Consider the following 16,132-nt stretch of genomic DNA (forward strand, 5'->3'; position numbering starts at 1 on the left):
TTTGATAGCGCGATTGCAAAAGCCTCCACCACATTTCCTGTTTGTAAGAGAGCAGGTAAAAAAAAATACAGAAAGGCTATAGACCTTTAAGATTGACAGCAGCTGCACAGATAGATTCATGCTGCCAGATCCCAAACAAACGAGCATCCAAGGTTTGCCAACATAACATAACTTGGTTTCCTGTTGGATAAAGGGGCGGGGAAAGAAAACAGGTAAGTCTTGTCTTTTCAGTATTATGGACACGTAAAAAAGGGAAAAGTAAAAACGTGCTGTGATAGATTACCAGTTCCCTAAGAAGGCTGCTCCGAGTTCTGAAGTCAAACTGTTAATAATAATCATAATGACGATGATGAGTCATCATCAACTGCTTAAACCTTCATTAATCTTCAGCTAAGTTGGGAAATGGATTAAGGTCTGTTAATGAAGAGCAAGCATTGGCATCAGTTCTGTGCTTAAAATATTTACTGTCCAGAGGGCTTCTTATTCTACTACGTGCTTTTTCCCTTCTGAAGTATGAAGTTTATATCTCACAAAGCAATTAGTTGTGCAACAATTAATTGCACTTTAAGGACTCCTTTCCAGAGAATCGATCCTGCCTTAAAAGTTCACACAGGTGGAAGTTTTATTAATGTTAATTTAACATTTCCTCAGTTATCACTCTCTTAATGGGTTTATTTTTGTTAAGGGCCATTGCTACAGAATATTTATCTCACCATTTAACTGAAGAGGGAAAAAACAGTTTTGTCTTGTCTTTGACAAATTTGCGAATGGAAACAATATCTTTTGTGCTCCAGATCATCTTCTCAAATCTGGTAGTGACCGAAGTAATTAATATACTTCCATGAACGATGAATTGACATCAGAGACGTCATGTCCAATTCTTGCTAGACCAGTATCTGTATATCTCCTAACTCTTGATTCTTTTCAGTAGGAAAGACTAAAGGAGGAATGATATGTTTCTGTTACCCTTTGGGATAAATTTGCTAAACAAAACACCTTAAGAACAAGAAGGGAAAGAGCTTAGCACTTCTACTACCTATTCTTTTGCTCTTAGGAGGATAAAACATCCATCCTCAGCCACAAATCATTAAAACTGCCCCTTTCTCAAAAGTAAGTACATTTTTATGAAAGAATCATTATGTCCACTCCTTGGAGTTACAGTAATACTGAATAGCAAAAATCAATCTAGAAGAGATTTTGTTTGTTTGTTTTCCAATTACATTAGAATGGACCCTGCAAACATAAAACAACTACAGCGAGCCTGACCAAATGTCTGTTTATCCTGTATTTTGTCTCTCTTGGTGGAGAAAGTTGTCAGAAGAGATTCAAAGAGAAGAAAAAGCACAGCTAACTGCAACTTTAGCAAGCCTTTGTTTGTTTTTAATGCCTTAGATGTTGTTACGTGAATGTAGAACCGTTAATTTAGAGCAGTGTAAAATATACTAAAGGGAGATAAGTAACCCTGTCCCTAAAGGCAGAAAAGAAAAGTCATCATCTGATGGAGTAAGTTACCTTAGGTAGAAGTTACACTTAGATGTGTCTCCGAGTTTGATCCCGTTTCCAAACTAGAAACGAAAAAATAGCAGTACCATTAATACTAAAAAGATTCTGGTATTAGGCATTCAAAGAAACTGGCATCTTTGCAGTGAGTACTTGCTCCCCCTTCCCAGCTGTTCGTACATGAAAACCAGAATTCTCATCCTGCTCGTGAAAAACCTTTGGCTGTATGATGAAATCTTTTCCTTCGCACCACCTCAAGAACAACTTCAGTATTATTGCTCATGAATAAACTACTGTCACTCTCAGGTTTTCCTATCACAGCTAGACTATCGCTGAAAACCCTCACAGAATTTGGGCTTATCATAGTCTGTTATTCTCATTGGTCTAATTTTTCCTTAGGCCTTTTTTTTAAAGCTAATTTTTTTTGTAATTTCAATTTAATAACTTATTTGCATAGGTAGTGCGAATGCCTTTGAATGCTGTGCTAAGAATCTTTTGAATAAACAATATATTTAAAAAATTGATTTTGCCACATTTGACATTAGATGATTGCTTAGAATTAAAATTAGAGGATAGAATAAAGGATACTATTTCAAACCACCCTAAGCTAATAATTAGTCTAATAAATAGACTTCTCTTTCTGTTTATTTTTCACTTTCCATTCACACTTGCCTTCTTTTTTTTTGTCTTTAGCATAGCCAGTTGGCTGTCACAATTTGCTGTCATATGTATAGAGACACTGCTGTAGTTATCTGTGGAGACAAATTGTTCTTCACAGAAGTGTTCAGGTTTCCCTGTACTGTTGCTGTTGTCAGCATAGTAAGTATTTAAATAATTCAGTTATAACTGTAATCAGCTAGCATATTGGTAACCTCTATAAGAGCAGTAAAAGAACAGTTGGGAGGTGGGAAAGAGCAGGGAGTTGTATCTCTGTAAAGCTCAGCTATTAAAAAAAAGCCTCATACTTTGTACTTGGAAAGTAAGATTAAATTAAAATTGACATTAGAAAAGCACAGGGCACATGGAGAGGCACTCGTGTCTCTGATCAAAGCTTTTGCTATGACTTTATGGGGGGATTTGAAAATTGTTTTTATTTCGAAAACATAAGCAGTATTGGCTGACCAGCAAATGGCTCGTACTGCAAAGGTAAGACAGAGTTAGATTTGAAAAGAAGATGCTTAAGTGGCACATATGTTTGCATACATTCTGCTGAAACACAAAGAGATATTTAAATCAGAGTTTTGGAAAATAAATTTTAAAATTAAGAATCTAAGCCATGTTCAGCTAGCAGTAAATTAAACTTGCTTTCTTCCACCCTCCACATCCATAGCATTTTTAAACTATGTTTAAGGAAGAGCTATAGATTGTGAGGTTTATAACATTGGTACGTTTTATTAGAAATTCAAGTTTCAGGCTTTCTGCTTTACTAGACTATTTCTAAAGACCTAGAGAAGTGGAATTACTTAAACATTGCAGAAGTTAAACGTGAAACTGAAAAGGGAAACATCTGTTTTCCAACCTTTACTGTCTTTCAGTTAATAATTCCAATGTAAATAAGAAGCTGAAACACTTAAGGAAAAAAATACTTGTCCTCAAAAAATTTGGTTACCTCCTCTACCTCAGTTTGGGCTCAAAATACTGAATTTGTACCTAAAAGTTCTTCTCCTACTCTGGGAAAATCAGGAAAAAGTAGAATTCCTGAAGCAGAAAGATAAATGTACCAGTTCAGTAAGTAAATAAAATAAATAAATAAATAATTGTACCATTCATTACCAAGAAAAAGGTACAAACTTAGGTCTGAGTTGCACATTAGGTATCTCCTCACACTTTTTATTCTAATGAATTTAGAAGTACTTGCACTTCCTTTCCTTCCGGCCATGATACTTTTGTTATTCCTCAAACAAAATAAATTTTTAGGAAAAGCAATGAGAAATGAACACAAGAAAAAAGGAAAACAGTCACTTCAGACAAGATAAGAAGACAGGAGAAGGAAGAAGGATGATCTTATGATTAAGGCACTAGATCAAAAGTTCCTGACTTTGATAAAGACTTGTCATTGTTTTGGATCATTTGCATAGGATGCAAATTTCAGAGTGCAGCTAACTCATCCACGAGGTTCCAAACACAGGATGTTCTTCATAAGGCAAGACGTCCCTTGCTTTCAGCTCGTCCTCTGAAAAAATGGAATATAGCTGCCTCACAGGCGATTTTGTCTGCTTTCCTGAATGACTGTACTGCACTGGAGAAAAGTGCCTGTCAACATGAAAAGTGTCATTGCAGTGATGGAGAGCCCTGAAACACCTTTGGGAGAACTAGAGCGGGAAGAAGAAAGGAATGGAGATGGGATGTTTAGTTTGAAAGGAACAATAAACAGAGGGAGCATGGCTGGAAGGACCATGTGCAAAAACAGTCACAAGCTTGTCAGAAAGTACAGATTATCTACTGCCTTGTGTTTTTTAAGAGTGCTTTAATCAGGAGGGAAATCTGCATCATAGAAGCCTGTGATTTGTGATTTTTCACTACCAAGGATTCTCTTATATTGTTCCATCATCATAAAAACATCTGTGGCTTGGAATAAACCAAAACTAAAAGAGCTTTTGCAACACCAGCATCATTAGGGAACAAAAACAAAGTAGCACAACCAGAGGGGCAGGTCCTAAGATGAGCTGGAGCCAGCGAGTCAAGGAACAGCAACACTCTGCCTTCTCTGCAGCAGAAAATGCATTTCCTCCACTTGCAATGTGAGAATGTATTTTCTTGTTTTCCTTTACATCAGCCTTCCTTTGAGAAATGAACAAAATGCCAAAACACTGAAAGAATCCAGCTACATGGGAACCAAATAAAAGGAATAATATGGGCTTGCTCAAATCTCACCCTGACAGTATCACTCAACCTCTCCCCTTGACTTCTTTGTTCCAGCCAAACCTTTTTGTGCAGTATTAGTGTAGTTTATTAGTTTTTTGGACCAGACTTTGTTTCAAACACCTTAGATGAAGAGAACACACCTTGGGGAAAGTGCAAATCTAGATTTCATGCTCCACTCATATTTGGCTCAGTATTTCCTCTGTTAAGGAAGGATTTCCCAGGTCCTTTGCAGCTACACTGGTCATCTTGGCGATCAGACTGTCACAAATAGCCTACTGTCTTTAACAAGGTGTGATGGAAAACTAGCATGAGCTAGATTAATTGAAGGATTAATTAAATGATAAAATACACTTGTTATGAGGAGGTTCCCTCCTGTGTTTCTAACAGAGCTCCAAGGAGAGGCAGGTTTAGTGCAAAGAGAGGCTTAGTTCAATTATGTTTACTTACTCTTTCCTAAGTGGTTCTTGCTGCGCACACAGTCTGGGGGGCTCGCTGGTTCCCAGCTACTGCTCTTCTTTTGCTATTATGTCTTCTGTTTCCTCAGGAAGGAGACTGGGGACATGGTAAAGGTAAATGTTTTTAATAAGAGATGCAAGAAAACACACACAAGCAACCTTCGAAATTTTGTGAGAAGGAGAGTCACAACCCTATGGCCTTAGTTATTATTCAGATAAATTTCCAGTAACATAAATTGTTTTGACTGAATAGAGGTCATCTTCAGGACTTGATTCATAAACTCCGCCATTCAGCCAAGGAGCTATTGCAAACAATAAGTTCAAGATAATTACAATGATAATTTCAACGCTATTCATTAAAATGACCTTTTCCATCAGCAAAACCCAGGGTTTTACGGTATCCTACAGGCAAGCCAGTAGCCCATCCTTTGGCTGAATTGTGAAACTAGCTCCATTAACAGTTTATCCATGTTGCTGTTTATTATTTAGCATGTATTTTTTATATTAATTGTTCAGCTAGTATAGCAATGGCTGTCACAGAGTAAACAACAAAATAGCAGCTTGAATTACAGAAAGCAGAAATCAACCAGCCACGAAGAACTCAGGACAACTGTTAAGACAACACTTACTATAAAAGGATTTTCTTTCAGGTGCAGAAATGGATTGCCATTTTTCTGTCTGGGGAATTTTGGCCTTTCTGAGTTTGGCTCTGATTATTTCACTGATACTGAATATTTCACACTATATGAAAAAGAAGCAAGAAGGTAAGTGATGTCCCTCTAAGGAATAGAGTTTGAGTATTTGAAGGTACTTGTAGAGAAAGCCATCACTGCTAGGAGATGCCAAGCCAATAAATTGATTCTTTTCAAACTTAAAGTCATCTTTTGGCAAGAATGATTCTACTAGTGAGGACCTGATTTTTTACAAAAATATGTATGCATTATACAATATATAATATACATATTATACTCTATATAATATATAGATGATGTGTAATATAAATATTATAAAATATAATATATATTATATATTGTATAGTATATTTTTATATACATATATATTTAGAACAGTTAGATATGATTACAGAATGATTACTAGCTGCCCAACCCTCTGCTATAAACAACTATCCAAATCCATTCTCTAACCACAAACCCACAGAACATGTACAAAGTGAAGAACGTAGTTCTGGATAAACTTTTATTTTTAAGTATGTTTTAGGAGTGTATTATTCCTTTTTTTTTAAGGGTGCTTTTCATGTAACTAATTTTACATCTCTGCCTGAATTTAAAAAAAGGTTTTAAGTAACTGTGTTAATACAAAATGTATTTGAGAAAACTTTCTCCTCCTAAAATTCCTGAATGCTAATTTGAATTTCAGATTTCATATACATTTTACATTTAATCAGTTTTGAAAAAATGTTCCAAGTGCTTTTCATTGGGAGATCCTAATGTAGCTGTTAAACCAATGTGTCACTAACAATAAGGAACAAATTCGTTTAACGTATGTTGCACAGTGACCGCAGTCGTACTCTATTTTTGGTTAAAATTAACTATGACTTTTTTTTTTCTAAACAGAATTGATTATGCCAGTACAATCTGTCTTATGCATACAATAATATAGTTACTCAGTTGTGCAGTCCTCTCCTCTGCTATTCAGGAAAAACCACCTTTACACAGGAAAACTGGTACCTGTGCTGTATGTGTAGGAGCGGGCAGGCAAACACTGATGGATTCGACCTCTTTAAATATATCCACATACATACTTAATTTACATAAATAGAAGTCCTATGCTTATAAACTGAATTCGCTAAGAAGAAGAGAACTGGTAGAACTACAGGATACTAAAATAGCTGCTTGAGAGTTGGGGGGAGGTTGCTTTTTTGTTTGTTTTGTCTTCTAATGTTACTCGACAGGTTCTTCTATGAAGAAAAAACAGCTATTTACAAAACTAACCTTAAGGAAGGTTGCAGTCAGGTTGGCTCATGTTGCAGTATTCATGGCAATGGATCTTACTTACAGTAAATTCTGGAGTCCTAGAGCACAGGATAGAAAGTTGGGCATTCCCAAGTTATTAATCAAGCTCTAGCAACAACAACTCTGTTGGTAGCCATTGCATCTCTGCTTCAGTTTCTTCCTCTGTGGGTCACAGGATCTCTCTTTCAGAAATACAAGCAACAAAGCTAGTAAAATGAATGAACTCTTCATCTTGCAATATAAACATATGACGCACCAGCCAGAGAAAAAGATAAAGTAGAAGAAAGAGGAGGAAGAAACAAGGAATCAGTCCTATGTGTTAGAACACATTTTGGGGGAAAGGACTATCTTTGTTATACAGATACACTACTTGACCAAATGGGACTTGGAAGAAGGATCGTCCTAACCTAAGTAGAGTCTATAAACATAGCTCGGACTCATAAGCGTTTCTTACAGTAGTGTTAAATTAAAAGTATTTGAGTAAAGAAGGGGGCCAACTGAAGGTGCTGAGAGCCTAGAGGTTTCAATTTTAACCCTCTACAGTGATATTGAAAGCAGTTAAGACAATAATCTAAGACATTCGACGGTACCACATTTACCTTTCTTTTCACTTTCTTTATTTTTAAACACATTTTCCAGCTAAAATGTATAAAGACTATGAAGACTACAGTCCAAGGTAGGTTGGATAAAAAACATTTCTTTCCAACATGGGTGAAACAGGAAATAAATAATGATAGATGGCTTTAGAGGGTGGCACAGAGGAAATTCCAGTGATCTCATGAAACCTACCTAGAAATATCAGAGAGTGGGATGGTTATGAATAAATGTTTTCCGAAGAAAGTAGGAGAACTCTTGCATTGGACAGATACATTGCATTCATTTTACCAATAATCAAATAATGTAATGCTAATATGATAAATTTGATATATTTAAATGCAAGATATTGAGCTAAAACATTATTTATTATCACTCAATCTGAATGACCCTGTAATAATTAAATGGAGCTCTCAGAACACAATGATAAATTATAGTCTGATACTGTATACTCGTGCAGCAGTAATTCATATGTATTTACACTTCATACCCCTCTTTTACACACTCCATTCAAAAGCAATAAAACAGTCTGTTTACATCACTCACAGCTGCTGTATGGCTCATGATCTGTTACCAGTCTGTTTCTCTTATCCCATATCAAAACAACTGTTTCAGAAAATAGAGATGGAAAGAATTTCATCTCACTCTAAATGTAAAAGGCCCTTAGAAAAGAAAATACAAAATTCTTCCCCTCCCTGTCCAAAACAACCCCCAGCTACCCATTTGCCTGAAACTGGGAAGTCTGTCAGTTTATATATTACCAGGTCTGTTCAGTTAAAGAACATCACTGAAAAGTGGTGTTATATTGCATTACTTTATCCTCTTGAAGAGGCACGGTATGGGGATGCAGCAGGGTCAGGGTCACCCAAGGTTTCCCATTTACAGTTCCCATTTTCATGAACTTACTTAACACATTTTCAAGCAACATCAGGTCATGAAATACAGAACGCTATCAAATTCCCAAAGCTGAACTTTGCCTTGATCTTTTCTAGGTGTGCCCATGTAAGTATTTTAGTTTGATTCAGGAGGGCACTTTTTAAGAAAACCTCTCAAAGAGCCCTATTTAGTACTTCAGTTTGTATTGCAAAGTGGTCTCAGAGCACATGGACTGGGTTCCTTTCAGATGAGACTAAGCTAGAAGCCATGCTCCAGGACTGCTCCTCACATACCCCAGCTGCTCATGGGCGTTCAGTGCATGGGACTAGACTTGAGCTAATTCAAATTTAACCCCTCCCAAATGCATAGGGTGGTGCTGGCCATTCCTCAGCATCAACTGTTTCACTCTACGGACGTGCTCCCGCTGTGCCACACGACTACCTAGGCATGGGCCTCTTTGACCTTTTCCTCCTTCCCCACAACTTGTCCCATGTAGCTTGTAAAGGCAAGGCTCAGTAGCTAGTGCATGAAAGGGGCGATCACCTGAAAAGGAGCACGTTTCTCTGGGCTGAAGGACTTGGCTCCTGAAGAAATGGGTATCTTAACTGAATAAAATTCTGTTGGTGAAGGAAAGCTCCATATTAGAGCAGTCAGAGTGAAAATGAGTAGCAAGATAAGAAAAGTTTGATGCAATTCTCAAAAGGATTACATGGTATGCCTGCCAGATAAAGTAAGATATTGGACACACTGACCAGTGAACTCCTTTTCAGTCCTCTTCAGTAAGTGATTTAGTTCACTGAAGTTAAGTGATAATTACTATTTCTAGAACTATATCAAACAGTAGCTTAGTAATCTTGAGATTAGCTTTATGTTAACTAAGATACAGGAAATAAGAGTTCAATTCTTCATTAGAGAGCAGATCCCTCTTCAGAGTATGGACAATACCTTTTCTTCCCCTGCTATAAGACTGTTATATTTTCCACCCCATATTTTTTATACAATCTTTCAGGTCACACACAATCTGCTATTTCTATATATGTGTAAAATGCTTAGAATAGAATAGGGGGGTCCTAAATTAAGCTTATTATGCCAATTAAAAGTATTCTCTATTCCCATTCTAGCTATGATGACTATTACACAGAAGATGACCCAGTTTATGGCAATCTCAGTCAAGATATTTTAGGTAAGCTTCACTTAAAAACATTTCTATTCGGTAAATATAATAAATGCATGGTTAAAAGCAGAGTGATCAACACTCTGTGCTTCTTAAATAGCAAACATGAGAATCATCTGCTTTTTAATTGCTGTATTAATCCTTACTTGGGAATAGAACTGCAAACCACCATACTGCATTACTATTCGTAAGACCAGATCGCACACTGAGTTTGACTTTTACAATCCAAACACTCCTATTCAGCAAAACATCTCAAAAATAAGACCTTTTCTACATGTAAAGCTGCATCTCTTTAAGTAACAGCTTGATTCATGTGCATTAAAGCAATCCAAGACAAAATTACCCTCTGCCCAAAGTCGCTGTCCTCACAGAAGCTGGTAGAAAGAAACACTTACCTGTTTTCTGCCATGGATATTCACAGATCCATCTCTTATTGCAAACTTGCACATCAGCAATGTGGGCAAACACGGCCCACAGTGGCTGAATGGTGGGCAGGCATAGCTTTCCTCTCCTTTGCTGAGCAGAAGCAATAATCCCTGGCAGAGAGGTGCCACATTTGTGGCAGTAATATCACGTAACTGCAGCTAGAGCTAGATATGTTGAAGCGTGGGTCTCAGAGCCCTTACAATGTTAAAGCAGTACATTAGGTAACATGGATGCAACTTTTTTGCTAGTCTTATTTGGGGGTAAGCAAAACTGAACTAAAGTACTTAATGGGAAAAATCAATTTTCACATATAAAATTTGCATAAATTTGGCTAAATCGACACCTGAATGCATTGGCACTGCATAAACCTAAAAACCGTAACGAAGTAATCTATCCTACTGATGTCTACACTGAGATGTGGCATGAGAAAATAACTCGAATTAACATCACAGAAAATTAAAGGCAGAGTCAGGAATAGAATTTAATCAGTAACTCCTGCAACTCACAGCATCACTCTCAGCCAACAAGTGTTCCTCCTGAACTCTGCTTAGCCTCATACCTGAAGAGATTGCCTACACTAACAAATACGCCAAATACACAGCCTAAGATGACATCCACTTATAGAATAATGAAAAAATTCCCGTCTGTAAGTATAGAAAATGAATTTTGGTTTCAGAGCACGCACATCTGAATTTCCTAGCTATTTGCCCCTCTATAAGTAGAGGGAGATATCTATGTGCAAGATTTCAAAACAAAAAAACCCCCAAATTTCTACCAAAGAAAATTTGGGGCGAGCTAGTACTGTAGTAGGGAGGGATCTGGCTGATCTTTAAATCCTCAGTAGGCTGTTTTAATAACCAATTTTTTGTTTACTTTGATCAATTCTAGAGGAATGTTGTTACGAGCAGATGAAGTCCCAGCCTCAAAGGCCAGTTAATGAACTACAGGTATCTTTACTTTCAATTTGGTTTTGGATTTCTGATTTAGGGTATGCTGGTCTGTCGTCTCCAAGCTCTTGTATTTACCCCGTGACAATACATAACAAAAGTCCTCACGCTGCTCATTAGAAAAATTACCGTGCCTCAATTCATCAGTGAATTTAAGCACAGACTTGGCCCTTTGCTCAGTTTGGGTCATTAATGAGGGAACAGAGTTATGGGTAGCACGTTTCCATCCATATGGCATGATAAAGCTCAGTTACAAGCATGCAGAACAGGCTAAATTAAGCCTGCATCTACCGCCTTAGCTTATGTGAGGAATTATTTTTATTTCTTCTGGTCATTAATCAAAAAAAAAAACCAAAAACCAGACTGTGTCACATGATGATCATTTATTTTAATGACTCTCTCCCGACCAGCACAAAATCTGTATGCTTTAACAAATGAAAGAAGCCTGATCTTGGTCATGATTTGTATTTTGTTGAATCACTTGGATGCCTAAAAACATGCAAGCTTCAACCGATTTTTTTCTGTAATTGAACCATTCGTAGCATCAATTCCTGTGTTGGTTTTCAGGTATTTAATAAGGAGTCACTCCAGCTTCTCCTTTCCCCCAAGAGACATCCAGGGGGCACAAATATCCTTTACCTGGACACTTGTTTTCATAAAATTCACAGAAACACTATCATCTATAAAAGCTCCTATATCACAAGTGCTTCACAGTTTTGTTTGAAAAACATGGATAGGAGCAGAGGAAACATACACGCAGCATAGATTTCACACTGGAAAACAGATTATGTATACAGACAAGACTTTGGCTTTCCAGACAGACGAAGCCTGTGAAAAATGTTGTCGCTAATGACTGGATTCTAATAAATAATTAAAAAAAAGCAGGTCAAATAGTGTCTTGCATCCCAAAGAACTTGGACTAATACAATACCCTTTTTCCATTGGAGAATCTTTCTGATGACACCTCGATGAACTTTTCCTTAGCATTGAGTCACTTAACCATTAGGGTATATTGGTCTGGTTTCTCTGCTGCCACAGCTTAATTAGTTGTACTTTCTACGAGTTCATTTACAGCTAGTTTTGGCAAACTTCAGTCACGACTATGTAAGGCTTTGCGTAGATCTGTCTTAGATAATTTTAAGGCAGGCATTACTACTGAATGTTAAACATAAAGTGAATTTCCTTCCAGGTGGAGTCTGCCAATCAGATGTGCTATGCCTCACTTGATCACAGTATCAAGGGAAAACGCAGAAAACCAAGGAGAAAGAAAGAGTCTTCATTAGAAGATGAAGAAGAAAGACCATGTAAACTCACCACCGTGCCTTCCAAAGTCAGCATTTATCTCAATAGCGAGCAGCTGGCTGCTGAAAACACAGCAAAGGTAGAAGCTATTCATGATGATCCCATCCGATTAATGGGCTTGATTCATACAACAAAGGAGAACATTTGAAGTGGATTCATGAAGCAAGTATGTAAGCATAAAGTGAGACCTGCTTGTCCATACTGGAGGAACAATGAATGATTATAATGTCCTGGCAAACTGACATATCAATGGTGTAAAAAGGGTAAGTTAAGTGTTCAAGTTGTCTTCCAAGCGTATCTATGGACTACGCAGGAAGTAACTACAGACTCAGACTACCACTTTGAAGGGCCTACCCTTCAAAACATCTTTGGAAAGGGAACTGTAGGTCCTGGTATCTCAGAATTTAACTCCAATGCCTAAGTATTGACCTAGTATTTATTCCGGTAAAATTTAATCCTTTGTTTCAAAGGACCATGTGTAATTCCAACTTCAAATAGCCCCAAAAGACCCACTCGATTGTTTGCAGAGCTCTAGCACACTTTAACTGTTCTTCTATGCAAGTTTTAGCAATGCGGTTTTTAACACCACCCTTTGGAAACAAATGGATTTTCACATTTGCACAGCTAAGGAGTTAGTTGATTTTTCAGTTAAAAACTGTTCTGCTATTCAACATTTTGTACTTTCCCATTGTGACTAGTCTACAATAATACAAGAATATATCTAAAGCTAATCAGAGAATAATTTAATAGTTTGTTTAAACCAGTACTTGTGCATCTAGTAAAATTTAACAATACTCTTATACACCTTTAGTTTTCTTTTGTGAGCAATACCAGAACACATCTCAAATCTTCATTCTTCTACTAACATAATGCTGTATCTGTCCATATCCAACAGTTTGTAAAGATATTGGCAAATGATCTGTAAAAATAAAACTCCCAGGGAGGATTTTCCCTTCCAATATTATAATTGATGTTTAAATTCCTACTGGGTTTTATATTATCATTTTTAACAAGTATTTTAAGAGAGTATAAAGAGCACATTCCCCCCCCCCCCCCAAATAGCTCACACAGTGTTCATGTTCATCTTTAGACTTTAACCTCATCAGATGGTAAGCTTTTTATAAAGAGAATTCATTTTTATGCAACACATTCTGGGAGTCATGATGTAGCAGTAGCATGAAGAAATAAGACACTGTTGATGTAATATGCATACTCCAGGTGTCAGATAGTTTTGTCTTCTCAGGAAAACATACCGGGGCCTTTAAAATCCATACAGAGCACAGTGCCAGAGAGCTCAAGAGCACATATAGAGCCCTGAGAGCACTTCAGCTCCTGAAGGAGAGCTATCAGCCCCGAGAACAGTTACAAAACAGAAAAAAACCCCTTGTGCAAAGAGCCAACACCTGCTGCAAAAGCAGAAGTGGCTGGACGTGTCCAGAAATGTGGCAAATGTATGAAGGGGGGGAAAAAAAAAAAGTCACTGTAAAAGAAACAGTTCAGCAACAGGCTGGTCCATGTCTGAGCTTAGCTCACAGTTAATGAGCCTCTTTAACGTGGCATAACTTCTACGCTAGATCAAGAAGGGGCCAACCCCACAGCCCAGCTGCCTGTGCCACTGCCTCTCATAAGCTAGCATGTACCTTCATATGGAGAAGCCAGGTCAACACATATTTGGCTACTATTACCTCAGAAGTGATGCAGACTTAATAAGCATGAAAATGACTGTGTTGCCATGGCCTTAGACCAACTACCATTGCAGAAGCAGCAAAAAGTACTTTCGGAGAATCAACAGAAAATACTTTAATGGAGCATTACATTAAACTATTCTCTGAACTGAGATCTTAAGGAAAAAAAAATCCAAAGCTAAACATCGAGAGATCAGAGCATGAAGAACTATCCTAATTTGATTGAGTTGGATGGAATTATTTATAGCCAAGTTCCATACTAGGAACGAAATAAAGGCAAAATAAAATATGCGTCAACAGGCTCCTGCCTAGTCGCATACATTAAAATTATGTGAATAGCATTAACGATGATTATGTAAAATATTTATATAAAATATTTCCATTTAGCTGACACACCAATCGCATGCAATATTCAGACCCTCTGAGATGATTAAAGGTAAAAGCTTTCTTGAACTAGCTCTCAAGCAAATAAGCACAGATCCAAGAGTCTATTTACCACTGTTTTTCAAACATACATAAGAAAAGGGATGTTTTCATAATTTTCATAACAATTTGTGTAGCTTTGCTCAAGAACAGCTATTCCCCAAGTTTCTCGCAACATTTGTGCTGTTGGTTATGCTTTTCCTCTAAAGACTCTAAGGTCAAAGAACTTCCACAAGCTACCTAAATTAAACCTGTCAGTTCAGCCTGATCATTAGTTTAACAGAAATAAAGCACACACTTCCCTCATTGACTGCACACTTAATAAGCACACTTAATCAGGTTTTGGCACATTTAGTTCCTTCTACATTCTTAGTCTTTGTTGTGTAGTCTGGCTATTTATTTACACCAATTTTCAGCAACTGCTTTTCCGTGCAACTTATTTCGCTGGAGTATGGTACTTTCTGTAAATATTCTCCTTCAATTTTTACTTCCTTTTTAAATTTGATCACTGCTTTCATTAAATTATTCACTGCAGTTCTTATAGCTTCCACTTCTGGATTAACTTTCATGGCCCATCAACTCTTTCTGAGGCATTTCCTCATGCTGCTACAGTCCAGATTCAGCTTTCCTCTCTGAACTGCAAACAGTTCAGGAATTATTCCTCCAGATCTTTACCCTCTGTTTGCTTAAATAACTAAAGAGTATTTAAAACGTCTTTAGTTTAGGTGATACTTCTCAAATGACTTAATTATTGTAAGAAAATACATGTTCAGTCTTGCTCCCTCTTCAAGCCATTATAGAAAGACCCACAGAACCTTTTAAGCATTACTTAACAAATTCTTAACATATAAAGAAAGCTTCAGAAATAATTACAACAAAATACAAAAAGGAAATGCTGAGTGTATCTTTATACTGTCTCAGAAACCTTTTTTTAAGACCATTCCTTACAACATAGGTGTAGAGTGGCAATTTAAAGGACTGAAGCTGTTTTTATTTAAAGTAAGCTTAGCATTCATTCAAAATATCAGTTCAACAGAACAGTGAAGCAAGTAATAGTAAAGAGGAGGAGATATGGTGGCAGACACAAAGATTACTTGGAATGAAGGAGGGACAGAAGTCAAAAAACAAGGACACAGTAAGTAGTCCTATGAGAATTTAATGGTATTAAGACATCAGTACACTCCAGAAGATATGACAACATCTGGCAATCACTGCAAACACACCAGTTTCTAACCAGTATTATTGAAATTATCAGCACTGACTTAGCTATATCACCCTGAATATAGTCTGTAGACAAAAAAAGTGGACATTGAAAGATCAAACTCCAAAAATGGAGTTCCTAGCTACCGCTACCATCAAAAAGGTGCCAATGAGATAAGCTTATTTATCTTCCAACACCTCAAGGTTTGTAAAAAAACTACCTCTTAAAATTAAGTTATTTACATAGATGGAATGAACTACTGTTACATTCTTTAAATAAATCTACTTTCCCACCTGGGTAAGCCTTCGTTCTGTCGCTGTGTAGAAGTCCTAGAGTCAAACATGTCCAAGAACAATTCCAGTGTACCTTTAAGTTACTTTGGAACAGAAAACATTAATGGGGTTATGCAACTTCTCAATATGGGCATCTGAGCACTGTAACAGGTTGCCCAGAGAGGCTGTGGAGTCTCCATCCTTGGAGATATTCAGAAGCCATCTGGACACAATCCTGACAACGTGCTCTGCTTCAGCAGGGAGGGGGAGGTGGGGGAGGGTGTTGGATTAGGTCTCTAGAGGTCCCTTCTTCAACCATTCTGTGATTCTGTGTATTGTGTCAGACAGAACTTTGTGAGAACATAAAAGAATATAAATATCAAATCCATTAGTGTATAAAATTTTATTGAACAATTGACTTTGGTGAGCTACTTCAAAA

General features: G+C 37.1%; 1 protein-coding gene across 4 annotated transcripts; it reads left to right on the plus strand.

Moving 5' to 3' along the window:
- The first annotated feature begins 52 nt into the window (after window positions 1–52).
- On the plus strand, window positions 53–15,368 carry TRAT1 (T cell receptor associated transmembrane adaptor 1). Of its 4 annotated transcripts, XM_068908229.1 has the most exons (8): window positions 53–212; window positions 929–1,110; window positions 2,194–2,319; window positions 5,471–5,584; window positions 7,433–7,469; window positions 9,385–9,446; window positions 10,752–10,810; window positions 12,000–15,368. In XM_068908229.1, exons 4-8 carry the CDS (start codon window positions 5,479–5,481, stop codon window positions 12,258–12,260), a joined length of 525 nt encoding a protein of 174 aa, XP_068764330.1. In that variant the 5' UTR covers window positions 53–212; window positions 929–1,110; window positions 2,194–2,319; window positions 5,471–5,478; the 3' UTR covers window positions 12,261–15,368. The 4 variants fall into 4 exon arrangements, with proteins under 4 accessions (XP_068764330.1, XP_068764313.1, XP_068764323.1 ...); XM_068908212.1 differs by lacking the exon at window positions 2,194–2,319 and having other exon boundaries at window positions 54–212; XM_068908222.1 differs by lacking the exon at window positions 2,194–2,319 and having other exon boundaries at window positions 54–212; window positions 932–1,110.
- The last annotated feature ends 764 nt before the right edge of the window (window positions 15,369–16,132 follow it).

Source organism: Struthio camelus, chromosome 1 (genome assembly GCF_040807025.1).
Source record: "Struthio camelus isolate bStrCam1 chromosome 1, bStrCam1.hap1, whole genome shotgun sequence".
Classification (NCBI taxonomy): domain Eukaryota; kingdom Metazoa; phylum Chordata; class Aves; order Struthioniformes; family Struthionidae; genus Struthio; species Struthio camelus.